The 27727-nt window shown below is 40.6% G+C and overlaps 1 protein-coding gene across 3 annotated transcripts in view; it reads right to left on the reverse strand.

Moving 5' to 3' along the window:
• Positions 1-2730: 2730 nt before the first annotated feature.
• Positions 2731-27727, reverse strand: part of DLG2 (discs large MAGUK scaffold protein 2) — a 911187-nt gene continuing 886190 nt past the window's right edge. For 2 of the 3 annotated variants that reach the window (XM_031066022.1, XM_031066023.1), the window contains exons 18-23: positions 16761-16811; positions 15902-16003; positions 14862-15034; positions 14060-14169; positions 8826-8917; positions 2731-8085 (exon numbers count right to left, since the gene is read on the reverse strand). In XM_031066022.1, coding sequence (XP_030921882.1) covers positions 7979-8085; positions 8826-8917; positions 14060-14169; positions 14862-15034; positions 15902-16003; positions 16761-16811 — 635 coding nt within the window. In that variant the 3' untranslated portion in view covers positions 2731-7978. Of the gene's footprint in view, positions 8086-8825; positions 8918-14059; positions 14170-14861; positions 15035-15901; positions 16004-16760; positions 16812-25820; positions 25863-27727 lie in introns of all 3 variants that reach the window. The other variant, XM_031066024.1, reaches the window with a different exon arrangement.

The raw sequence follows: 27727 nt of genomic DNA on the forward strand, positions 1-27727 counted from the left end.
CATACGTTTGACCCTTACAGTATTTAAATATGGTGATGACTGGTACAATTTTGCCCTGTGCTTTGATTTGAAGGTAATGAACAGCCCCTGATAAGCTTTAACTGTAGGTGGCACAGCGGCAACACCCTTTCTTGGGAAAAAGAAAGTAGCAAGAAGACTTTAAAGAAAATGTTTCCTTGGAGTACAGCATGAGTTTTGCTCAGAACAGTCTTCTGGAGCAGGCAAGTCAGGCAGAGGTCAAACAGGGTTTGGTGTGCCACTGATGAGTTTCTGCTTCAAACTGGGACTTCATATGACCTGTTAGGAATGGATTTTACTCCAGATTCCCAGGATTTCATACTTCTCTTACATATTTAAAGCCCATCCCAGAGTTTTGCAGCTTAAAGACATCTTCAAATTGACATTTATAGCTGATGCCCTATTTAATTCCTTTATTATGCAAAGCCTTTGGCAGTGTCAGTGAGTCCCTGTTGGAAGGGAAGCCAGAAGAGGCTGCAGTGAAAGCTCTTTGTCCATACATTCCAGAGGAAGCCCTCAGGCTATTTGCTTGCCCTGAGACATTAGTTAATCAGTTGGTATAGTGCAAGGGCCAGCTTTGTATTGGCCTTCTACTGATGCTGGAACAACCCTATCACTGTTATAATATGTTAGACCTAATTAATTTTCCCTGGTTGCCACCACCCGGTTCTGCTTAGATCAAGCACTAATGAGTAGTTGACAGTAGTTAATGAGCTTCTGCAGCAAGCAATTAATTTTTTTCACTGACCAAAATGACTTATTTCTTCTGGGCACCGCACTCCCCCTCCCTGGGATATTTGGCACCATCAGCTCTCCATTAGGTCAGGCAGGATCCATCTCCATCAGTAAGAGCCTGAAGCAGTGGGTGCTGTCCAGCACTGCCCTCCTCCACTGAGCAGGGAAGCTGTGCTTTTGTCTACAGCTTTCCACACTGGTCTGCAGACCAGTTCAGCTCTTTTACTGGTGACATGCCCAGCCAGCCAACCCAGGCAGTCCATGCTCTGCAGCCGTGGTATCACCTTCCTTGCAGTGATGGGCTTTGTAATGGTGCTCTTGGTGAGTCCTGCTCTGGCAGGGCTACTCTGGTAGGTCTTCCTGAGCTGTCCAATAGAATCATGGAATGGTTTGGAATGGAAGGGACTTTAAGATCATCCAGTTCCAATCCCATTGCCATAGGCAGGGACTCCTTCCACTAGACCAGGTTGTTAAGAGTCCCATTCAACCTGGCCTTGAACACTTCAGGGATGGAATTTTTGATCATAAAGATTTCGGTATGGATTGCTTATGGGGAAGAGGATCTGCTCTGTGCCCAGATATTTAGGAACTGTATCACTATTTTCCCGCTTTCCCACAGGTGCTTTAGGTGTCATTGCCTTGCATTGTGCCAGCTATAAAGTGCTCTAATCATAGTGAAATGAGTAACTTGCTTATGATAGATAGACACCTAAATTCTTCTGAAAATCATGGTGAAGTGACTTCCTTAAGATGGATTTGGCACTTGGAGGTACTGTACAGCAGAAGTACTGCTCACCTACCTTGCAGCTTTGGTCCCAGAGAATTGTCCAAACTGGGAGATAGATAGTATCTTTCAAACCAGAGGTTGTGAATGGACAACTAAGTCCAGTACTTGGCTGTTTGTGTGAGGGAACCACTAAAAGGCAATGGGACAAATGAGAAAATGTGACCATTAGGGACATACTCTATAACTGGCCAAGGCAAAAGGCTGGAAAAGTTTGCTGCCACTGCCTGAATTGATCATCACAGCATGTCTAGCTTCCTACAATTTTAACTACTTTCTGTCTCCAATCCACTTTATAAAGATTGTTTTCTAAGTTCCTCTTGTTTCTGTGGAATGTAGTCTGGGGAATTGGCTCAGGTTGACCTAGAGAGAGGATGAAGAAGCAAGTAGTTTAATGAGAGATCCTGCTCAATGTCAATTGTTTGGATTCTCTCCCTCTTTTGAATCTACGGGAGAAATCTAAAGCATCCCAATGAATGTTTAGATGATTAACCATCCCTGTGATCACACATGTAAAACCCTGTGGACAGAGTTTTTTCCCTATAGTCTCAGTTGTGGCTCCCAGAGCCATATGGGGTCCTCTGCAGACTGCAGATAGTACTGTCCTGTCAAAAGCAGTGTCCCCATACTGTTACTGCTCCTGCAGGGGACTGACAATGTTCACATGGCCTCCCTGGAGCCCACAAACCATCTGCAAAGATATTCCTGGAATGGCCAAACCCCAAGGTTCTTGAGCTGTTGGGATCCCATAGCACAAATGAGTTTATGCTCCACTAAGCTGCTTAGAAGCAGCTATAATGTAATTATTACAGTCCTTTTCCCCATGGCTGTGCAGCAGTGGAGTGATTATTTAATTATAAAAAACATTCTGGTAATTATTCATCAAGATGCTGATGATACTGAATTCACAGCAGAACTGTGGTAGGGAGAAAGTGGCTGTACTTCACCAGAATGAATCTTCTTGGTGTAACTTCCACATCAATGTGAAGTAAAAAGAAAAGAAAAAGTGCAAGATGGAAAAAGGTGGCTTATTCTTAGTTATTTTTGAAACCATCCTCCTAATTCCAGATTTGTGTCAGTCTTGTGTGATAGATGTGATAGTATCTTAAGACAAAATAAAAGCATATTTCTCTTTTACTATTCTGCTCCAAGGAAAAAAGACAAATTATGCCTTGTGAAGAAGCAATTTGCTATAAAGTGTAAAAATGCTTTAATATTAATATTTTATAATAAAATTCATGACATATTTATAAACACTCTATCAAGCATTTACAACTCAACCACAGCTGAGAGCTTGGACTAGAATAAATAAGCAAGGACACAGCTAGTATGAAATATACAGCTTAATTTTTATAATTGTGTGTGCTTTATTCTTTACACAAATGGAATGGATGCGCAGAGTATTTACACATAACAGGAGTGTAAGCTGGACAGGGTGTTTTGTAAACTCCAGTTCAGATTCTGAGTACCCCACACTACAGCTGGACTGAGAAACATCCTGCTAAAGAGATGCACGCCGGACATTGTGCTGGAGGGAGCAGCTTGCTGCACTCAGAAATTCAAAGTGGCCAATTCAAATTTAGGAGCACAAATCCAGAAATTAAAAGACTATCCCACTAAGAGCCAACAGTGTTGCCTTTTTTTTTCCTTTTTTTAATGCTTTTTCCCCCCACACCAAAGATCTTGCCTAGGATGCTGGCTCCCAAGCCCAGAAATGCTGTTTTACATCAGAGCAAGTTGCCTGTGCTGTAGGGCCAGAAGGTGTAAGCTGTTAATGTGGTGTGAGAGATGATGGATCAATTGCCTCTCGTGCTTTTCACCTTAAAGGCAGGGTCTCAGAAAGGGCCAATGAAATGGTAGTTCCTATAGCTCTTGGTGAGATGTCAGTGTAGCTGAAGCCTTCTGCAAATCCATTTGGCCCTTGGGGTCTTTTTGTTAGCAATTTCACAGCACTGGCCTCAAAAGTATCTTGGTCCATGACTTGGCCCTCTGGGTGTTACAGTAAAATAAGCAGTAAATAATGATGGAAAGTGCTGACCCACTGTTTAATCAGGCGGCCTTGGTGTTTTACAAAGATGCAAAAAAATCAGTGTGATGAGGAGGGTGGATGTTTAACTTCAGGTGATATAAATGGGATGGACTCCATTGAAATCAGAGGAGTGACTGTGATTTCCACCAGCTGAGGATCTAGGCCAGCTATATGCTGGATAGATTTTATATGTTATCTGTTGTTAGCTTTGATGCTGATTTGTGTCCTAGAATGGAAACTTTCTTTTTTTAGCATAATAACCTCATCCTTATTCCTGAACCAATTGACAAAATGTCTGATTTTTAATGGGAAAGAAAAAAAGTTTATTCCACCAAGGAAGAGGCTTGAATGCAGTTGCACAGTGAACTACATGCATAACATGACAGGCAAAATGTTCATGAGGGAAAATATTGAGATTAAAAGCTGTGAAGGATAAAAGACCGCTTTCTTAAAGTCATTTGTCTGTGAACACAGCAGATATTATGGCTTTAAATCTGCATCTGAAGAAGGAGGTTGATACTTTTTCCTCAACACAGGAGGATATATATCCTCAACACAGGAGGATATATATATGTATATCCTACAAATATCCTCATGTGTTTTCACTCACTGAATCCTCTGCTCAGAGAGACAGTTTGAAAAACAAAAACTAAAACATAAGAAAACCAAAACAAAAATACAATTCGACTGGGCACTGATGAGCGAGTAACAGTGAAGGTGTGATGCCAACAATTTCTCTATAGAAAACTAATGTAAATAGGTAGGTGGATATTGTGTACCTAGGACACTGTTGCTGGCTCGTAGTGGTTATTAGCTCAGGTACCACACTGCTCTCCAGGAAGAGGATTTGTAATTTCAGTGCAATGGAGAGATTTCTCATCTTTGACCGTCACCGAGTGGTTCTTAGGACCCTATCCACACCGGAGCATCAAACCATGCTAGCTACAAACACAATTACATCACAGAATATTGATCTAGAAACAGCCTTTACTACCAAAGAAATTACAAAGCGCTAGCATGGACAGGGTACCTCTGTAGGAAGGGGGATTAAGCAAGAAAGAGGCTCTTCCACTGGTCGATGGTCAGACTGTAAGATCAGTGAAGAAGTGCCATTCTACTGAGCCCTGTTAGCAAGCTCTCAATGAGTCAGTGCATGGAAGATTTTTTATTTTTTTTTTGTTTGTGGCAAGGAAAAATAATTAAGTTGTAATATTGCACATCTGCACAAAACTAGCAAGATGTCACTGTGATCATTCATGGGTGGACAAAAAGTTGTGATAATTTTGATTCTGCTTAGACCCTATGGTGCTACACACTGTGCCAGAACATGAGATATAGCACCAGAGGTGTGATCTGGCACTTTTCCTAAAGGGTCCAGCATTTGCATTGGTCTCATGGTTAGACACTCCCAAGTCTTTAACACAGACAGAAAAGGAATCTGATTACGCTAAGCTGTGTTAGCACCAATATGGAGTCAGGCGCCAATTGCTGTGGGTTGTGAGTTTGGACTTCTTTTTCACCAGATGTAATTTTGCATGAGTCTTATGCTTTTCTTCCTCCTCCCACTACCACCCAGTATGATCTGAACAGCTGCAATGCAAAAATGGACTGCAGCTCTTAGGATGCTGCGACACAGAACGCAAAACATCAACACACAAAACAAATGGGAGCACAAGTCCTAAGGGAAATAAGACCTCTCACTGATTCTCTGGATGATTTGTTTTTAAATATATGTTTTATTTAAAAAAAAAAAAAAAGAAGTGCAATGTCAACTCTAAAATGGAAGCACAAACAACAGACAGGGAAAAATAAATAATGTTACTACAGTAACCAAGGACTGATGGAAAAATTGATTGTACTCAGCCGTAGTGTTACTGTTCACTGTAAAGCACAGCACATGACAAAGCAAAACAGTTACTAGTAGGATAGTACCATAAGAGGCTGCATGCTGAACTAAGAAACAAAGAAGCAGATGTGATTGATTGCTTAAAAACAGAGCTGAAAATTAGAATGAAGTTCCTGCTTTAGGACACTTGGTTTTTCAGGTCTGGTGGGCTATTTCCCAACCTGGGGCAATAGTATTTTGCTAGCATGGAAAAATCCATGGCTTCCAAAGATCTGGGGTCACTCTGTGGACTTCTGCAGAATAATCCAAAATCAAAGCATTCATTAATTAATATTAAAAAAAAAAAGTTTATAGCCCTTCTGGTTACAAAGCTCTTCTGGAGACTTAACTGAAACACTTGTTTATAAAGCTGCGCTGACCAGGCAGGAAAAATAGTTAAAGAAGTGTGAACTTCTCAAAGTTACCATAGTTGGGCAGTAAGCATGAGAGGCCCACTCAAGAGCCAGTAAAATGCCCATGTTTTTAACCCTGTCACTGCTGGTGGCTTTTGCAAACATCCAGCTCGTCGCGCTGTCCGCGGAAGGTGCTGGGAAGCCCTGTCAGCCGGACAGGGTGTACAAGTGTAAGCTTCAGGCAGACAAGGGCCAGAGGAGTCTATTTAGCATTTGCCCTGAAGACATCCATAAGCGTTAGGGCTGCTGTAGCCACCAGCTATAAGCATTGCACTCCTGCAGTGCAGCAGAGGCAGGAGCGTGGGTTTTATAGAGAACATGGTCCAGCAGCAGCAAAGGCAATTCAGTTTTACTGTCATAGCATCTGTTGCAGTTGTCCCCTTGTAAGCCAGTGAGGAATGGCATCACTATACAGAAGAAGGGCAATGTGAAATGAGAAAAAAAATACCTCCTTCTCCCCTTCTGTACACCCCAGACTGCAATTCCACAGACTTTCCCCAAATCCCTCACAAATGTCTATTGCCTCAGTTTTTGCTTTAAGACCCTTGTTGACTGTGAAATGAATGAAGATACAAGTTAGTTGGTGACCTGCCTGCAAAGAGAGGAAAGATCAAATACTTTTGTTATTTCCCTGAGGGAAACAGGAAGAGTCATAAAACATTTGGGGATTAAGGGTGCCTCCTTCCTAAGAGAGAAATTATTAGCTGCGTTTAAGCACTGACATTTTGCTTCTGAATAGTTGTCCCTCTCAAAGATGCATTATCCTTTTGTGTTCAGAAAATTCCTACAGGGCAGTGAGTTCAAGAGATCTTTCCACAGGAGTTCATCATAATTAAACAGAGGCAAGGGAGAGGATTAAATTGAAAGAAAAAAATTATGACAACTACTATTTAAGGAATTTTCTTGCTTGTCATTAATAATAGAGAATCTGTTATGGAAGAGGTATAATGCAACTTGATGGTCCTCTTTACATTTGACAGTCGCACAAGGGTGTAAATATTTAATCTTTCAATTAATTAATCTTTACAAAATATCTTCACAAAAACATTTTACCTATAGAAATTAGTTTCTATACATCAATATATTTTTATTTTTATAAATTATTCCATCTTTAAGTGCCTTCTATCAATATAAATGATAAAATAGACAATCAAAAATTTTAAAGCTTTTCCCAGTTGTATCCCTCCTTGTTAACACAGGTGCTGTGAATCCTCATACATGTGTCTGTCTGCATGGGAATGTGTTTTGAGTGCACATATGTGTGGTGCGAAATGCTACCATCCTCTCCCACCCCTAAACACCATTAAAATAAACCATATTGTTGGTAGTTCTTGATGAAATAGTGCTTCCAAAGGGGGAAAAAAAAAAGAGTTTGACTTGGTTTCAGAAATCAAAAGATGTGCATAGTTACCAAAGTCGAGGTGTTACAACTACAAATGTGCAATGACAAGCTTGGAACAGGACCCACCTCCCAGTCAGGTCACAGAGTGTCCCAACAGTGACCTCAGTAGGAAGTGGACCAAATACTCTGAGCTTGATTTTGCAAGGTGCATGTGGCCCTGATCTAGCAAAAATGCTTAAGCCTGTGCCTAGCTTTGAGCACGGGAATAGTCCTACTGGAACTGGTGGGACTGAACGGCATAGGGAAGGGTCACAGATGACTCCAAGTCAACAGGCTACTCGTGTGTAGGAACTGGGGTCAAGTGCTGAGCGCCTTGCAGGATCAAGCCCGCTGTGAGGTTCAAGAGCTGGGAACTTCTCTAAAGCAATCAACACACTGAGCTCAGCCATTGAAATTGATCAAAATGTCCACGTGGGCACAGGAGGTGGCTTAGCTCCCCTTGACAGAGGGTCTCCACGTCAAAAGTTTATACCTACAACTTGTGCTCTGAGCACACAACAGATTTGCTTTATATGGTAGAAGTCTTTTTGTTCCTACCCTTTGACCCATCAGTGTCCTTCATGGCTTCAAACACTTTGTGTTGTACATTCATCAAAATTCACATTGACTGCAAAGAACATAAATGCAACAAAAAAAAGGAAAGCCTCCAAATAGTATATTATAGTTTTCTTCTAAATATTCTCCCGTCGTAATCAGAGGTGCAGTGGCTAATTTATAATTTTTCCTTTGAAGGAATCCAGATGAAAGGCCCAGATTGTTCTTCAATTACAAGTTTGCATTGATTATATATATCTTCTAAGCTATCTCCTTGGACAATAGCTGCAGTAGAGAAAACATATCAATATTTCTTTTAATTGATAGACACAGCATCCAGTGTCAGCAGATCTTCAGCATACTCATAGATACTCATAGAAAGAGAAGGAATATTGGCATACTGGGATGTTTATGGAAAAGTCATACCCCTGCAGATGACAGCTAAGTTCAAATCAATGGCACCTGCCTGTGGCAGAGACCCATCCCACTGCTCATACTGAGATGACTGAGCCAGGATAGTTCAGAGAACTAGCACTTCTGTCCTGGGGAGGGCAGCACAAGAGATCTTCCCACTGTTGGAGGTCAAGCTTTACACTTCATTCAATTTAGAACCTGCTTCAACAGTGAGCAGCAGCAGATTTCCAACCTTTCTGATCTGGTTATAATATAAAATAATATATATAATATCTGGTTATAATATAAAATAATAATATAAAACTCTTGGCTGTTGAGGTTAACAAGATCAGGTCCAAGCTGACAGAGGATAAAGTAACTGTAACACAAAGCACAGTGGTTGTCCCTTAATTTCCCTCCGCATAGATACTCCTTCAGGATATCAAACCTTTGAGGAGTCAAGTGCCTCAACTGCTCTTGAATTTCAAGGAAACAATACTCTCAAGCCAGAAGTCCTTGCTCTGGGCACACTATACTGACAGGTACTGTAGCTCAAAGACAGGGTTGATCTAGTAGTTTTGCAATAAAAGACTATATCTTGGGGGGAAAAAATGGTATTAATAAAAACATACCTGTGAAATATTCTCCAAATTCTTGTTCTAATTTAATTGCTCGATCATAAGTTTTCTTTGCTTGCTCCTCTGTAAGACGTTTATTCATTTCCCTAGAAACATGGAGGAAGTAATCAAAAAGTTTAGATTCTTGCTAGAATGGTTTTCAAAAGGCATGCTCAACTGAATCACAGATGGATAGAGATTGTTAAAAGAATGAAATGGTAAAATTCTTCCAACAGTTCATGGACAACTTCAATATTTTCAATTTAATTTCATTCTATGTAGTACAAAATTACTTCTTCAGACTATTTCTCATTTCACTTTTCTCCACCAAATTTTTATCTTGGGTTCACTACTCTACATTCTGAACAAAATACAAGGCCTAAGTCTGGCAGCTGCTAACTGAGATAGACTTGAGACATCAGGAGCCCACAGACACATCTGGAATCTGGGATGTTCCATAGTCTCAGCACTCAGCACTCCTGCTTCAGCTGAAGCTCCTTCAGGAACCTTGTGTCTCCCAGACTCAGCTGGTGGTTTCAGATGGATAAGGTTGTACTGACCACTTATTGGGTGCTAATAAATATAAAAACAAAGACAGATGGTAACATTCTGGTTTCTTCAGTGTTTTATTATTTGAGCATTTCTGTGTCAACAGAAACACTAATTAATAACTTTAGGAAATGAGTTGTCGTGCCCATGCATGCTCAGGTATTACACGCTCATTCACTGCTTTATACTCATATGCCTGTAGATGCCTAAATAGAGTTTGCTTGTTCTAGCATTTTTTCCCAGTGTAGATTAATTTTTTTTCTTAAAACATGACAGAAATTTTCTGAGGCAATTAGGAGAGTATAAATCTGATTTTATGCCTTGCACTGAATCATATGATTATGTGGCAATGGACTGTATAGGTATGGGTGATGCATGTCGGAAATTATGGACATGATAGTGTGAAAAAGAAAAAGCTCTATATAGTGCACAACAGTATGAACTTGCTACAGCTAACACTTCTTGACTTCTGAAAAACATCCTGGGAGACGTCCAGGATGCAAAAAGGAGTTCCCAGAAATGGCTTGAAGCTGCCTACCTCTGTAAGTAACTGTATAGCTGGGAACAATGCTTAGAAAAATCTCTTTGCAAGTACTAATGCCATGGAGAAAGCAAGTTTTTAAAATGAAGGCTAAGAAAGATTTATTTTAAAATTGATATCAGTTATTTGTAGATTATATAAAAAGGTTTAACATAATCTGTGTGTTGTTCGGCTAAATTTGTAATAATACTAATTCTATTTATTGGAAAGATTGCTATCTAATCAGGTGGACTTCACACCAGATACCCCTGCTTTGGGTGACTGAACTAAAACTCTGTCTTGTAGTGGGACATACCACTGCAAATTCTTAGGCAAACTTAATATTTTCATTTTATGGGCACTTAACCAATACTGTAATGCTGACAACATATTCTTGCTTTCAGATCTGTTTCTGGTAAATTTTTGAGAAGTCTTTCTCAAGATCTTTGAACAGCAAAGATAAGACAAATATAAAGAAATGTTTAAAATAGGAAGTACTTTGAAACAGGTAGAAATTTGCATTACACTTTCAGGTTGTAGATTTGCCTGGGGTATAAAACCATGCTAACTGTATTCCTGACTCTGCCCATTCTGTGCCCTTAGAAGAGAGGATGGAGAAGGGGAAGGATCATGATGTCCATTTTTCATGATGAAATTAAAGTGCTGTCATACTGCAGTCCCTTCTATTTCTTATTTCTTAGCTGGGGACCTGCACAGCTGGTGAATTCAAAATATAGTGCATATTTTCCAGGGCTTTCCTCCTCTCCCAGTGAAGAGCTCACCCAGGCAGGTTCTTTCTTACTTCCATTTCTCATTCCCATGATCTCACCACTGTCCTCATTCCTCTAGAGAGAGAGGCTGATTGGAGGGTATGAAAAAGCTTGCCTCTGGGAGTAAACTAGGTGGAGTCATGTAGGAGAGGGAAGAGAGGAATGAAGGGAGGGAGGGAGGAAGGGAGGGAGGGAGGAAGAGAGGAAGGGAGGAAGAGAGGAAGGAAGGAAGGAAGTGGCGGAAGGAAGGAAGGAAGTGGCGGAAGGAAGTGGCGGAAGGAAGTGGCGGAAGGAAGTGGCGGAAGGAAGTGGCGGAAGGACGGAAGGAAGGACGGAAGGAAGGAAGGACGGAAGGACGGAAGGACGGAAGGACGGAAGGACGGAAGGACGGAAGGACGGAAGGAAGGAAGGAAGGAAGGAAGGAAGGAAGGAAAGGGTGATGGAGCAGTTTGTTTACAGCAATGGCCATGTGCTCTTTCAAGTGCAGGTGCAAACTTGATTTATGGTCCCTTCACTCTTCTTACCTCTGCTTCAGATGGCTGAAGGGCATCTGATGGGGAGGTAAGAAGAGTGAAGGGACCATAAACGAGCAAATGAGCATATGCATAAATGAGAGACTACAATTTTATGTGCTAATTTTGATGAAAGATAAAGCTTTTATCTTTGTTTCTCTGCATCTTGTAATTAGAATTTTTTTTGTCTTTTGTGTTTTGACTTTGCTATTGAAGTAGCTTTTAACTCATTTGTATGAACAGGAGTAATAGTTATGACAGATTAAGCTCTAATTTTTTTTGTGTTGCAGTACTTAAATACATAAAAAAGACTGAATCACAGAATTATTAAGTTGAAAAAGACCTCCAAGATCATCAAGTCCAACCTTTGACTGATCACCACTTTGTTAACTAGATCACAGCACTGAGTGCCAAGTCCAGGCATTTCTTGACTAGCCCTCTTGTTTTATTGTCCTAAGTGAAGTATTAGCATTGCTTTGGCTCAACAACAGGATGATTGTCATAATATTTTGCATCTTTATAACACCATTCAGTCTATTCAAGGATTTGCTGTTCTAACATCGAATCAACAAAGCCTTTATGTTATTGCCACTTTTCTGGTTCTGCCTGATGTATTTTTCAGAGTAAGGGCCACTTTTATTTACTTTGGTTTTTTTTTTTTTAATTACTCCAGAGGCAATGCCAGCATTAAACAAATAATGGAAATGTTTTATGTATGGGAAAACTGTATGTTAATATCTCTGTTAAAACAATCAGTGCAGAAGGCAGGCTATCAGACTACCCTTCCCCTTCTATACAGCAACAAAATCAGAATATTATTGAATTGTAGGCTGGAAGAAAAATCAGGAAGTCAGGATGGTGCTGTGCAAGTACCAGATATTGTGCATCATTCCTTGTAATGTGGCTGGACATACAAGCAGCTCATTGCCAAAGGCAGGGCCAAGAAGAAAGCATATTCCAGGGATGGGTCATGTTAGAATTCTCCAGCTCTGTGACCAGTGGCTGCAGGTACACTGTTACCATCACAGACACGCATCTGTCACAGGAGGGGGAGTGCCAATGTTTTAGCTGTCAAACACAAACCTATGGCACTACCTGGCATTTGCACAGCAATGTGGGAGGGGAATCACAGAATCACGGAATCACTGGGTTGGAAGAGACCTTCAAGATCATCAAGTCCAACCCATTCCCTAACATCTCAGCTGGCTACAGCCACCTTTCAGGGAGTTGTAGAGAGTGATAAGGTCCCCCCTGAGTCTCCTTTTCTCCAGGCTGAACCCCCCCAGCTCCCTCAGCCGTTCCTCACAGGGTTTGTGTTCCCAGCCCCTCACCAGCCTCGTTGCCTCCTCTGGATGTGCTCGAGTGTCTCAAGGTCCTTCCCAAACTGAGGGGCCAGAGCTGGACACAGCACTCGAGGTGTGGCCTCACCAGTGCTGGGGACAGGGGAAGGGTGACCTCCCTGCTCCTGCTGGCCACACTGTTCCTGAACAGGCCAGGATGCCCTTGGCCTTCTTGGCCACCAGGGCACACTGCTGGCTCATGTTCAGCTGGCTGTTGACCAGTACCCCCAGGTCCCAGAAAACCTCCAGGTTTTCCACCTGGGCACTGTCCAGCCACACCATCCCCAGCCTATAACGTTGCTGGGGGTTATTGTGGCCAAAATGCAGGACTCAACACTTGGACTTATTAAACTTCACCTTGTTAGACTCTGCCCATCCATCCAACCATTCCAGGTCTGTCTGCAGAGCCCTCCTACCTTCCAACAGATCAACACAAGCTCCCAGCTTAGTGTAGCCTGCAAATTTCCTAATGAAAGACTCAATCCCCTCATCCATGTCATCAGTAAAAATATTGAACAGAACTGGCACAGAGTTCAAAATTTCACCCCTATCACAGCAAATTAAGCTGATAGCTCTTGCCTAACTGTAAGTGTACATGGAAAACAACTTGATAACCATATATTTAATCCTGAATTTTAACTCAGGATGAATATCAATTCCATATTTCCTCCTCACCCTTCTCTCTGTGACACTACATAATCCCTGCTCCTCCTCTGCCAGCAGGGTGGAACCCAGAATCAGGCCAGCACTCCAGCTGAGGCTGCAGTAAAACAAAATAGCAGTCTATTGTGTCCTTACACAACACTGATATGAATACAGCCCACAGTGGCAACCTCTTTTTTTTGCAACCACATTACCCATCCATTTGTTTTCCTCTGTGATCCACTTCAACTGCCAGATGCTTTTCTGCAGTGCTGTAGCTAAATTATTCCCTGCTTGTACTCATGCCTTTCATTGTCTCTCCTTTGTCCGTGCTGAATTTCATCTTACTGATCTTACACTGAGTTTTGCTCTTATCCCTTAAAGTATGTGCCACCTCAGACAGCCTTGGCAGCACGGAGCTGGTGCCTTCTCTTTCTTGTAAGTGTTATGTTTGTCCTTCTCCAGTCCCATGGCTCCTTGCCTATCCTCTTACAGACCTGCAGGTAAATGAAGGGCTGGTGAAGAGGAACACACCTCAAGTCTGACACAGGTCTAACCCCTGGTTTGTGCCCTTGGCCAGGCTGTAAACCCCAAGAGCACCTGAGGATGCATGGGACAAGCCAAGTTGTGTGAGTGAGTCCCTGGTGAACTCATTGCACAGGTTGGAGCAAGTACACCAAGCACTGGCAGGGAGTCCTTCGTGGTCCAGCACATAATCCCATGTGTGCCAGTCTGAAAGGTTCAAAGCTACGCCTTGTTCCTTGAGATACCAGGATACAGTGGATGACAGGTTCTGAGGGCACTCTTCCTACTTCATCTCATTATTGATAATTTTAGAGAACAAGCCAAATGTAGACTCAAGACCTGTGTGGTGCCACCCAAAAAGAATAAAATGCTTGAAGAAATTTATACTCACATCAGAGGCTCCCATGATTTGGGCTTAATGAAGATAGCAATGGGATAGAGTTGTGCAACTTGTAGTCGTTTGATAGCATTTCCTGACACATCAAGTATACAGTGCTTGCCCTGTTGGAAACAGATGAGCATGTGTTTATTTTTGCAGACTTTGATAAAGATAGGAAGCAAATCTGCGACGCAGTGCCCTGGAATGGGGCCATTACTGGCACACCAGAGAGGGGGTAGTCCAGGGTACGCGCTCCACTACACTGAGTTCTTTCCTTTGCTTTGGTGCCAGTATAAATATGCACTGGTGATATGGGAACAAACTTGGGATTTATTTTTTACTGGGGTGAAATTTGCAGGGACAGGAGGATTTTCTCGAGATAAGCAAAATCAGTTCATAAAAGCAATAGGATGTCCACATCCTAAGTGATTAATTCAGTTCTTGTTTACATCCAAGCCTCCCTGTGCCACCTGAGGCAAATAATTTAATCTTTCTGTGATTCGTTCTTTTGCCTCTGTGAAAGTGATTTAGTTTATCTACTCTTACAGAGAGAAGAGTAGAGGGTGTTTTGAGGAGTACTTGAGGCATTGTGTTAGAACCCTGAATCCATGGCACTAGATCCAAGTACAGACAGTGCCAAGGATGATGTCATTCAAAGTCGGAGACTCCACTCTTGTGGAGTCATTATAAAGCCTATAAATAAGGATGCCATTTTGCAGCTATTTTATATTTTTGGCAGATAATCATGTCTGAGACACAATGTGGAAACAAAGCAGATCATGTTGCACCAGCAATAAAACTACTGTCAACCTACCCTTTCTGCCACAAATCTCACAGACTGGACACTAGTTCCATACAAATTATCATTGTACTGCCCAGCTTCTATAAATTTGTGCTCTTGGATATCTTTTTCCATTTGTTCTCTTGAAATGACAAAATGATAATCTCTCCCATCCACTTCATAGTCACGCTTTGGCCGTGTGGTATCTGCATGAAACAAAAGGCAGAGGATGAAGAAGTCTGCAAAAACATTTAGGGCAAAAAATGCAGCCATGGTTTGCTCAGTGGAAAATGCTGGGTCTGCTCTAAGTGAGGGCACTTCACATCTGAGAGCAGATCACTGGCTACTACATCTTGTTTTCAATGGAGCTATGCCAATAAAGCTGTCTTTTTGTTGTAATCCCTTCTGATGTTTACCTCCAATCAATACAGGCTAAAATAAAATTAGGGTTTGTCAAAATTCCACTTTTTTTCAGCAGAATCACACACAAATCTCAAATATAAAATGCATTTCATATTTTAAATTTAATGTTATTACTGTAATAAAATGAATTGTGATCTCATCAACTCAATTTAGCCTTATTTATAAGCCTGATTCTGTTCTCATCTCTAGTAGTTTTAAATTAGTGTATTGCCAGAGACAACCATTTAAAATGAAGTACGACTGCAATTAGGCCCTCAAATAAACAGCAAGCTCTAATTGTCCAAGATATAAAGACTCTGTTTAATTCAGGGTCTTACATTGCTTTCTGATTCAACAGTCTATATCTCACACAAATCACAGATTATTGTGTATATTTATCGGTGGATGCTGTGCAATTGAGTTGAAACTTTTAAATTTTACTAGAATTTGAAACTTTTCAGAATTTTTTTCCCAGACATTCACAACCTTTAAAAAAATTGTTTTAAATTTTATTAGTTCTTTTCGCTTTTTCTGTCTGATGAGAAAATGACTTTTGAGAAACCCAACTGTGCATAATTCACAGATGCTGCTTTCATAGAAATTTACTTAATGTGTGGCACCAAGGGATAGCATTCCCTCAGCTGCAGAACTAGGAGTAGAATCATACTTACGTGGTACACATGACCCAAACTTATCAGGGAACTCAGATATCAAATCATCGTTGATCCGATCTTTCATAGGACCCAGAATAATAACCGGCCTGGTGTAATTAACTAAAAAACAAAAGGATCACATTTTGATGGTCTTACCACAATAATAAATAAATGCACCCAAATATCACTAACCAAAGTTGGGGTCTTTATATATGAAGCGAAAGTTTAGGTGCACATTTTATTGATGAGTATTTTATTTCTTGACATTGAAAAGGGGAATGGAATGAGTACCACTGCAGAGCTCTGTGATGGTCCATGCACAAGTCAAATGACTGTGTAGAAGCATTAGATATATTTGCTATCACTCAACAAGGCCACTCCCAAATGCTTGCAGGTGGACTCTTCCATGAGGTATGGAAGGCTGTTTTAGCCTTTTTTTCACCTCAAGTTATATAAGTGCATCCTCCATTAAACCAGATGGATGTGCTCCCATTTTAGGTTGCCTTTCCATATGTTTGTCTACACTGGACAGTGGCACATATCGTATGAGAAGCAAAATAATAAAGGCTTTCAATGTGACAATAATGCAGTAAATCTAGAAAATGTACATCACTATTTTGTAGACTGATTAATTTTCTGTACTAGTGAAGTCCATGAGAACAAACTGGGGAGAAGAGTCCTGGGAATGTTAAGAAGTGGTGGCTCCCAAGGAATACCACAACATCAGGGTTTTTTTTCATATGAGAATAGACTGAGTGTCCAAGAAAAGGAACCACAGTGAATCTGGGACTGGCAGAGCAAGGCTTACTGCTCTGCTGGCCCCCAAGCTTTGAAATGAAAAACAAGGAGGAGTGATAGAAAGGAAGATGAAACTTACTTTCCTGTCTTGTGACAGGTTCATAAGAAAGGATGCAGTCCTCTTGGCCTCCTGATGAGAGAAGAAAGAGAAGAAATTGAAGCTGATGAGTAACATGTCAGGTACTTAAGTTTGATAAAATGCTTCACATAGAGACAGACCAGGTTCAACACTTCTACCTTGATAAGTCTCTCACCTGAACCATTCCAAGTCCATTATAACTTCCAGGTATGGACACAGTTTTTTTCTTCCCCACCCTCCCCTTCCATGTGTTTCAATTCTGTTTACTGAAGTTGGACTTTTTTTATTGATGGGCAACATAGCTTTATTTGTCATTTGATACAAGGCTGTTTATAAGGATAGTGCAGCAATTAAGATGCAATGCTTTTCCTATTGTTAAGGCCCTAACATGTTGCTGCAGAGTAAATCAACAGGCTACCTAGACAGAACAATTTTTATGTACAGAATAGATGTATATTTTGGTTGATTGTCCTTCAGTGCATAGCTTCCATAGTCTAGTGCATTCACAGCCTCACATCTAGCTATGAGTTATTTTCTGATCATTATCCTTTTCCTGAACACAAATCAGACTCACAGAATGGTTGGGGCTAAAAGGGACTTTCAGTTTCTGGAGATCATCTAGTCCAATCCCCCCCTGCTAAAGCACCTAAAACAGGTTGTACAGGATCATGTCTAGGCAGGTTTTGAATTTCTTCAGAAAAGGTCTCACAGGCATTGTATTGTACACATTTGTCCTCCCTGTGCCCTTTCAGGACAGTGATGTTTCCTCATGGTGATATTTAGGGAACTAAAGCAGAGAAATTTGCCATGAGAAACAAGTGGCACTATATGGACCATGACTTGGGTGCAGGTGTACAGTTCTGATACATTGCTGTTCTCCCATCCAAGGGAGTGAAAGAGGAGAGGGAGGAGGATTCCTCACCTAAAGCATGAATAATTCCTGCTCATTTCTCTTTCTGGGTCACTGTCACATACTTGGTACCACATGAGAGCTCTGGCGGATTCTAAATACAAATGAGCAGATTTTAAAATGATGACTTTATATTTGCTTAGATCAGGGTTAGTCTCTGAGAAGATCCACAGATGGTTGGAACTGACAGGACTAACTCCTGCCTAGCAATGGTGCAGAAGCAGCAAAGGAGAGAACCTAATTTTTAATAAAAGGAAGCAATTAGAAAGCATTTGAGCATAAGGCCACATAACATATGAGGAATGTGGACAAAATGCAATGTGCATTTTCTTTGCAAATGTTTGATATTGTAATCACTTTTCTTTGGCTTTTTGCAAAGTTGGAAACCTAGAATTATTATTACACTTGGTTTTATGCATCACATATATTGGTTTCCCTTAAGACTCCCAGTAAATTTTAGAGGTGATGTAGAAGTCGGGATGTCTCATTTCTCTGGAGATGAAAAAATCCACTCTCTAGGGTGGACTGGGATGCTCCTGCACTGTCTATCCCCTACTCCACAGGAGCCAAGGCTATATTTTTCAACAGCCTGAGAAAGTCAGTCTTAGGGTGGGCAATGAAGCCATCACATACCAACCAAATGGGAGCCTGTCTGTACAAACACCATCTTGGTATTTGCTTCAATAGCAAACAGATCCACAGCAGGAGTTTCATTTCCCTAATTTCAGAAACCTGGGGCTTGAGTGCTTATGTCAAGCTAGTCCCTAGATACCTTTTGGAGCCAATGGCTGCCTACAAATAGGCAAGTGCTTATTCTAAGACATGAGTCATCTGACTTATTTTACGTGTCTACTTTGCGAGGAGAGAAAAAGTCAGAAGTGTGAATTTGTCTCCATTGTCCCCTAACAGCATTTAAACAGCAAAGCCAGATGCAGACATCTGCAGTGAAACAGCAGAATCTCATGGGAGTGACCGTGTCAATAGCAATTGGAGGCAAATAGACAATAACTCTGAAACAATAGTTCTTTTTTTTTTTCCTTTCCGTGGACTAATACTTGGCTTTGGCACAGATTTATAACCAACACTGATAAGCCAGCACAGATTTTACTTTCTTTTTTGTCCAGTCTCTAGCAGACATGTTCCCATGCTAAAGTTTTTGGTATATCCAAACTCTCTGTAGAGTATGGGCTAAGGAGAAAAATGAGCCTGTTTTACATATGTCTTTTGAATCTGTGGCCAGATTGAAGGCAAAGAAAAATTCTCCAACCAACTAAAATTGTGCTGAAGTTTAAGCCATTGGAAAGTGTAGCAGTAAGTATGGAGAAACTTTGAGGCTGACTGTGATATACAGGAACCTAAAGACAGACATATTCCTGAGGTAAGGATCTTCAGCCCTCAGTTCCAGACTCATCATGGGAGTGTGACTGGGGAAAAGCTGCACCATTTCCACTCTTTTTCTCTTCTGGAAAAAGGAGTAAGGAAGCTTAAATTTCTAAGTGAATAAAGTCCTGCCATGCACTGTCCAGACAAAATCCTGTAGGTCCTCAGAGGCTGTTTTGCATGTTAATTATAGCAGATGGTACTCTTTAATGATCTCTACTCGGTCAGTACTGCAAGTAGTCCATAAAGTATTAAGTGTAATGAAGAGCTCTAGAGTCAATCAATATTCAGGTTGCTATAACCTTGTGATGGCTTTGAGGTGTAAGACACAGTGTGAAATCCATCAGGACACAGGCTCTTATAATTTGCCTAAGCCTCATTTAACACCCACATTAACAGCTTAATTAGCACAGGTTAGCTGTATTGATCTGGAAAATCTCTGTGACATTTAACAGATAAAACAAAATGAGAAAAAAAAGAAAAAGACCTTTCTGTAGGATTTTGGTATGTTCCCCTGTTCTTCAGTAAAATCCCATCAAGTCAAAAAGAGAAGAAAACAAATAAAATAAGGGAATGGAAGAAAGAAGAGGGGAAAGTTTCCTGAAAGTAAGACACTTTTGGGTAAAATTATTGGAGAACTTTCACTTTCTCTGGATCACTCCCTGCTTCCCTTTGCTCTGGGTTTGCCGGTTGGTGTTTTCTCATGCTTGGGAATAGAAGAATAACTTGGAGTTTGTTATAACTCATAATCTCTATAAAATGGGCAGCGAGATCCTGTGCTGCCATATAAATTTCATAAGAAGTCTTAGTTTAATCTTTTAAAGGGATTTTATAGGGTTTCAGATGTGTAGCTCTAAAATTGATTTAGTGTGATGCCTCTGTTTTTCCTGTTTGATTAGATGGCAGAGCCTGTGAAAGTCTCAAACTCAGTTTCATTGCAGACCTGCTAGATATCAGGCATTTTTCATGTAACCCATAAAAGGGCCCCATTTCCTACTGCCTTGCCAGAGCATCCAGGGCTTCCACAGGTCTGGTGTACCTGCACCCTTGTGTGGGTAATGGGGTGGGAAAGCTGCTGTGACCTGCCATGGGGCAGCCTCCATGTAAACACTCTCCCTAATCCAGTAACTTATGCAGTGGAAATCGATAGATTTCAGCATCCTATTAATGTCTGTGAATGAAAAAATCTGAAAAGACATCTAAGTAGATAAATTAAAAAAAAAAGTAGTACTAATGAAGACAGCTAGAAGTTATTTATGACTTTTAAAAAATCAAAGAGAATTTTTGGGTTCATTTAAATGGGTGGTGGTTACCATCAATACACATGCGAAATTCTTGTAGATGAGCCAAATAATTTAATTTTCAAGCTCTTGTCTGAATTTTGTTGCTCATGTGGATTTAAAATCAAAGAAGGCTTATTTTACTGCCACCATCCATTTAGGTTTTGGGATAATGTATGAATTACCTGGACTGTAATTGCAAGGTCTTGGTGAAATCAATTTCTTTTGCACAGGCAACACTGGACAATATCCCAGCCTCTATTTGGTTCAAAATCCCTCTGCTGGGCTCTATTTATGTGAACATATGATTTTTGGAAATTGATTGATTGATTTTTTGGAATTTATTTGTGAAAGGCTGGAAATCCAATATGTAAAATGATCATCAGTTGTCTGAGCATGAACCAAAGATTCAAAAGTGAGTTTGAACCAAAGACTCAAAAGTCGTCTATGGGCAAAGATCAATACAGCTGTGTGGGTATAAAATGAGACTTCAATACTTGTGCCAGTTTAAGTATACCTGAATAACAGAGTAATTCTGGGAGCCAATGCAAGTGTCCTTATTAATCAATAACCTATTGTAATAATCAAGACTCCTTTACCCCTGTTATGCATCTTCAAATCTCATTAGAAGAGTGACTTGCTGATTTGCTGACAGAAGGTAAAAGTTTTTTTCCAATAACTTTTCCTTATTTTTAACTTTTAGTTATGTATTGCCTCTCTAGGTAAGCGGTGCAATCACAACCAGTTATGCAATTAGACTAAACAGACGCAACAATGTGTGTGTAATTTTGATGACAGCTGTAAAAACCTTTACTGAACTATGTGTATGAGTGTTACAACACATATGCAGGAGAGAGACTTGAAATTCATGCCCATTATGAAAATCATGTCTCACAAAATAAAAACTGATGAGTCCATGGTAAAAAAATCTGTCCTTACAAGCTTGATTTGAAAAACAAATCAGAACATTTTAAGTTACAGAGCTCAAAATAAACTTTGAATCATGGTTTGATTAACTGGTCCAGGGATAAGTCAAAATTGGCTCTGTGTGTCCTTATCACAAAAAGAACAATTTTCTAGACCAGGACTTTATACACCACTCTGCAAACTTGGCTTTACTGCTGAGAACAGGAACAAATAAACTAACACAGACTTCATAAGAGCGTGGCTGTGTGATTCAGCAGCAGCTGTGTAGCAACTCATCCCCTTCAAGATCAAGCTAGCATTTTTTCCTGGCCCCAAAATACTATTATTTATACAGTGTTACATTCTACTCTCAAATGTGTCTATGGTTTGCTCTGAAATTAATGGAGCTGAAGGTTATCTGCTGGGAGAAAAAATATCCCTATTTTTTATAACAAACCAACTGTTAACAGCGCTGGCAGAAGAAATATGGTTTACTTTTTGCCACTTCTTGTTAGTGGCTTAGAAGTGGTCAAAGAATTTTCTCTTCAGACCACATTGGAGGACTTTCAATTATATTTTTGAAGTAAAAAAATATCTGGCTTCTGTTTTTTTAACCCTGGAGATATAAGCAGTACTTCAGCTAAATACTCAAATTTTTAAGAAATGCATTTTTTTTTTTAAATAATGAACACATCAGAATATCTCCTAGAAAAAGCTCAGTTGATCTGTGACCCCACCTATTCCTCACTGTCCAGGTCACAGCCTGGACATTTCTCAGAATCCTTCAATATTGCTGGTTTGGAATGGTTCTAGGAATGATCAAGCAGTACAGGTTTTGACACTAGCTACTTTTCACTAAATGGTCATCATGAGAAGCAAAAGTTAGAGAAATATGTTAAAACAATTGCCAGAGACCCACTAGAAAAAATGCAGAACACCTCACTCTGGACTCCAACTGGCCTGTTTTTATAGGGATAGATGAGAAGGTCTGCAGGAGAATACCCTGCATTTGCCAGTCATTTCTTGCCCACACCTGTTTTCTTTGTTTTGGCCAAGGCGTGAATTGATGATTTCATAGAATCACAGAAGCATAGAATCATTTAGGTTGGAAAAAACAAGTCCTACTCTGCCAAGTCCCACTAAACCATGTCCCTGAGCATGTGATTTAAATCCCTCTAGGGATGGTGAATTAACCATGTCCATGGGCAGCCTGCTCCAATGCCTGACAACATTTTCAGCTTCTAAATCTTCCCTGATGCAACTCAAGGCCATTTCCTCTTCTTGTTGCTTGTCACTTGGGAAAAGAGACTAACTCCACCTCACTACAACCTCTTTTCATCTGCTCCTCATCAGACTTGTGCTCCAGACCCTTCCCCAGCTCCATTTCCCTTCTCTGGACACGCTCCAGCCCCTCAATGTCCTTCTTGCAGTGAGGGGCTCAGAACTGAACACAGGATTGGAGCTGTGGCCTCAGCAGCACCCTGTACAGGGGACAATCACCACACCAGTGCTGATACAGGTCAGGTGCCATTAGCCTTCTTGGCCACCTGGGCACTGTTGGCTCATGTTCAGCTGCTTCTGACCAGCACCCTCAGATCCTTTTCCACCAGGCAGCTTTTCAGCCAGCCACCCTGCCCCAGCTTGCCACAGCTCAGAAAGCAGTGGGGCAGGCAACCCTTTTCTTCCTGCTAATTTTCTAGGGAAACAGAAAAGAAAGGAGGCACAGGGACAGGGTCACAACCCCATGCAAATCCCTTGATTCCTCCAGTGGTTTTCTATTTGCTCCCCATTAATTTTCCAGCTTTGCTTTTTTTCTCCTCTGCATGTCACCAGTATGCTCTTTGTCACCAGTGCATAGTTTGAGCGCTAGATGAGTTTCCAAGTCAACAGACACAGTGTCCTTGCAAAATAACTTGCAGTGCCTCACCTTGAACACACAGACTCTCCTCAAAGTGGCACTGCATCACACTGAGAAACAACTCTGCAACATGGCTGGGTCCAAATGAAGTTAATACAAATTTGGTTCTGTGGCAGTGGCTGATGCTGAGCTCCATTCCCACATTCCCAGCAACCCAGAGGCAAACAAGAATAGCAGAAATAGTAACTGCATGCTGACTTCTTCTGCCAGGAATGTTACCTTGGGCACTCTTTTTTTTTCCTTTTTTTTCCCCCTCCATTCCTTAGGAATAAATAAATCAGGAGGCAGTGAGGAATGCTTTAGGAAATCTTTTCTTCCCGCATCGGAGATGTTGATAAGCTTTTACAGTGTAGCACCCTTTCTCAACAGTCCCACAAAGTGAGAACTGTAGTGAAAAGAGAACTTCCTTTGACAGGCCTCATCTCTTTTCTCTCCACCCCTCACAATTTGTTGATTTCACTCTCTGGCCACCTGCCTCTGACTCTCATCTGATTTTTCTTTCTTCCTGACACATAATTTGTCTAGGGGAGATTTGCTGTGATGAGCTGTGCAATGGGATGTACTGTCAACACACCAGATCTCAGATCTCTTTGCCAGAAGATTCAAAGGCTAATCATCTGGACTTGGGAGGACTTTAGTTCTCCACAGGAGATACGCTGAGCTACCATGGCCAGGTGGAAATTGAACACAGTCAGGCTAGACTTCAGGTGCCACCATGGCCATCTGACACAATAATTTCCATGTGGGAACCACAGCTGCTAATTTGTCAAGGTCATGCCTTCAAATATCATGTTAGCACACACCCGTGAATCCTTAGCAAATGAAATCAGGCCCTTTGGGCACCAGGTTCTGTATTTTAAAGCCTCTCTCATTTGGCATAACCTAAGATGGGCTTCCTCTGCTTCTTAATGGCGTAGCTATCCTGTGGGCCGAGAAGAATCTGCCAGCATCTTCTCCACCAGGCAGAAGTTGTTTGAAATATCAGTAATGTGTGGAAAATCCAGCCAACAGAATGCTGCTGGAGTGAGAGCAGAGCTTGTGCAGATGGAAACCACTCTAGAAGGAGGGTGACTGCTATGGCCAGGTGTTGCTCCAGCACTACTTTTTCTTCCAAGTATCTGTGTTCCAGCTAACTTTCCCAAATTGTTTCTATTACCTTTCTTGCACCTCAAAAAACCACAATTTTAAGCTATTACACAGCCAAGAAAGGACTGTCTACCTGGCCTGTCTGATGATCAAATTTGGTAACAGGCTATTGTGGACATGCCCCAAATATTTGGCTGCAGCTGGGCACTCCTATTAAGGCTGCTGTTTGGGTCAGCTCATCAATCTACATTCTCCTCTGGGCTTTTACCCTGAGCTCTCCCTGAAATATTCAGGTCTGGATGAGATTTGACTTGTGCAAACTTTTGAAAATTTAACCCTTTGATTCATTTCTGATTGTAAAGTCAGAGAAAGAGCATCTTAAATCTCAATATAAATGGAATCAAAAATAAAGTCTGCCTTTCCTCCCAAGTGGAGGGCACATTAAAAATAAAACAGTTCAGAATTGGATCTTGGCAATTCAAGAGTGCCTACCATTTTCTCGTGACTCTGGCAATTGCTTTCAAGGAAACCTTTTCAATACAAGAGAATACAAACCAATTTACCATTTCTGAATAGGATAAGGTTAGCTGTTTTGCTGAAACAAACCAGTGTTTATCAACGGAGCTCAACTGCTGTGTTATATCAGGACTAGTAAACATGAGGTATGATACCATTGATTACCTGAATGTATGTGGGTGCTTAGCACAAGTGCTGAGTGACGGGTGGAAAACCTGATTTGTTAAGCAAATGGCTTGAATAAATGAAACAACTGGGTGATCTAGCAAGCACTCTTGTCATTTTAGTTATCTTTTATATAATTTCTAGTAATTTATTTAATGCCTTGGGTTTTTTTCTGTTTTTTAGAACATCCAAAAAATAGTGATATTTGTTAAATTTATGGGCATTCCTAAGAGTTACTCAGAAAATACAATCTGCCTCTTGGTTATATGATCACATGGAGTCTGTAAATCCCAGCAAATCAGATTGCAGGGTTGGGACCCCCACCTACATGGTATCAGTGACATTCAGCGGCAGTGCCTAAGCAGTGAAGGTCTACCTTACCTTTTTTTAAGACTGCAGTATGAATTAGGAAATCTGTACTGTCAAAATTAAGGGCTCAGTAAAATTTCTGCTACTGTTTCTTAGCCATCCATACAGGCATGCAGAAATGCAAGTAAAAATTGTGACCTTGTAGAACGGATGCCTCTTACAGATTTGACCTATGGCTGTGCAGTAACTTTACTCTTAAAAGATCATCAAGAAACTTCCCCCCACCCCCACTGAAATAAACTTTTGTCACTAAATGAAATAATCCTGACTTGCATAGGCTACCCAAAGCCAGGTTTAGTTTTATGTCCCTAATACATCATAAGTAACAATCTTTCTCCCTTCTCTTATAAAGTTTGCCAGTTTTCTTTTATAGCTTTGTACTCAAGACACAGTCATAAATTTGAATTCCAAGCCATTTGCTCCAGTGATCTTTTTAACATTAACAAAAGAGTAGCAAGGAGAGAAACAAAGTAAAAGAAACAAAACAAGCAATGCAAAATAAAAGGACTCTAATGAAAGCAGTAACTTACTGTAGCTACTTTCACTATCGCTGGCATTAGAAGAAACATGTTCTGCAAGAACAGTACAGCAAATTAAAGAACATAACCAAGCACCACACAGCTGCAGAAACTTAAAAGAACTGCCACAGTCATGCAAAGGTAGTTATGCAGAGCAGAAATAAAAGCTGTGCAGTGACATCACCTGAAAATGCTCAGATATTTTAGAGATAAAATGAAAGCTTTCTCTCTTGTGGCATTTCAGAAAGAGACTGTATGTATTAGCTACTGATATGTGCCATGGCAAAACTATGTCTTTTTGTGATAGACAGTAAATGACATCTCTGATAACTTCATTTCAATGTATATTATGATCAACTTGGATCTCACTTGATGTCTTGAGCAATTTATTGAAATCCAGTGTCTGCTCATATTCTGCACTATCAGTGATGTGTATCATTAATGCATTGAAACTATTCCTGCTAAACTTCTAGCCTGTGTCTGTCTTTAATCACTGTGCACTATCCCAAAGGACTGTGCACAGTGATTAACAGATTAACATGACAGTTATTTTGGTATGAGATATTGTAACTGTATCTAATCTATCCTGTCCAAAAGGGGAAAAAATAAAAAAGACAAAGCCAATGAAAAAACTAAGGAAAACAAAAGGAAGAAGTCTTTTTCCAGATATTGTCTAGCCTCAGGATTTGAGCTGGAGTTTGAAAACCTTTAGCAGACCAGTCTAGATGGGTGAACATGAATATAAGAAATATCATGATGGGTCGGTCTTCTGGTTTGTCAAGTCAGGTGTCCTGTTTCTATAACCATATTATTGAAAATAATTCCAAAACTGTAGTCACCAAACTATTTATGGAGAGTAAGATAATTATGGACAGTAAGATCATGCTATATGCTCTCCGGGAGGTCTGCAGGACCACATGAAACAGTGTTTTTTTCTGGTAGAAATGCTGATTACTTTGCACCTGAAAGATCATTTGGCAGTTGAAACTTTTCAGCTGGTCCAGGACATTTAGAAGCCAATAACGGCTGTACATCTGGGAACACCCTGGATTAATGAGAAAGAAAGACAGGAACAGTGCCAAAGTTCTCTGCAAGATGCTGCTTTCCATCCATGTACCAATCTAATGGCTCAGGGTTCATAGATTGGGAATGATGGGGCTACTGGAGCAGCAAAAATGGGAAGGGATGATATCTGATAAAAACAGTAATGGGAAACCTTGATCTTGGGCTTAGGAAGAAGCTTTTAAAAATTCAACTCATATTTTGAAGAAAACAACATAATAACTTTCAGACATTTCATAGCAAGTTAACAAGGGTTTCTCAAAATGATGTGCTATACAGGACCATGAACAACTTTATTTAAAAATAACAAATATTCTTTATAGTAAGAACTGTCATTAAGAAGCGTGTCTGAGTTGAAAACTAACAAAATTTGGATTGGTGGAAATGTCTAGAGGTGTACCAGTGATTTAAAACTAGGTGCAATATTAATACAGGCATTACAGCCTATACAGCACCCCGGTGCTACTTTGTTCCATATCAATTTGCAGAATTCAGGCAACTTTCAAATGTCTGGATGTTATGGACGATTCTCTTTGTAAGGACACATATTCAGGAAGGTTGTCAGATCTGAAGTATTTTACTTTTCTCTAGCAGGGAAGGATCTCCATTTGTTGCTAATGAGCTGCTATGACATTTAAATGATCACAGAATTGTTAAAATTCAGGTGGCAGTGACATTTGCTGTCTATCACTGACAAAACCAGTCTTGCAGAACTGTTCTTCCTGGTACAAGAGATAAAGCTTTCATCTTTAAATTGTGAGCCACTGCATGGCATTAAGTTAAACCATTAAAATGCTCCTTCAACAATTCAGTCAGAAACAGAATAATCTCCAAAACTGTGTGCATGGATGTGCATT

The sequence above is a fragment of the Geospiza fortis genome, unplaced genomic scaffold, assembly GCF_000277835.1.
Source record: "Geospiza fortis unplaced genomic scaffold, GeoFor_1.0 scaffold16, whole genome shotgun sequence".
NCBI classification, from domain to species: domain Eukaryota; kingdom Metazoa; phylum Chordata; class Aves; order Passeriformes; family Thraupidae; genus Geospiza; species Geospiza fortis.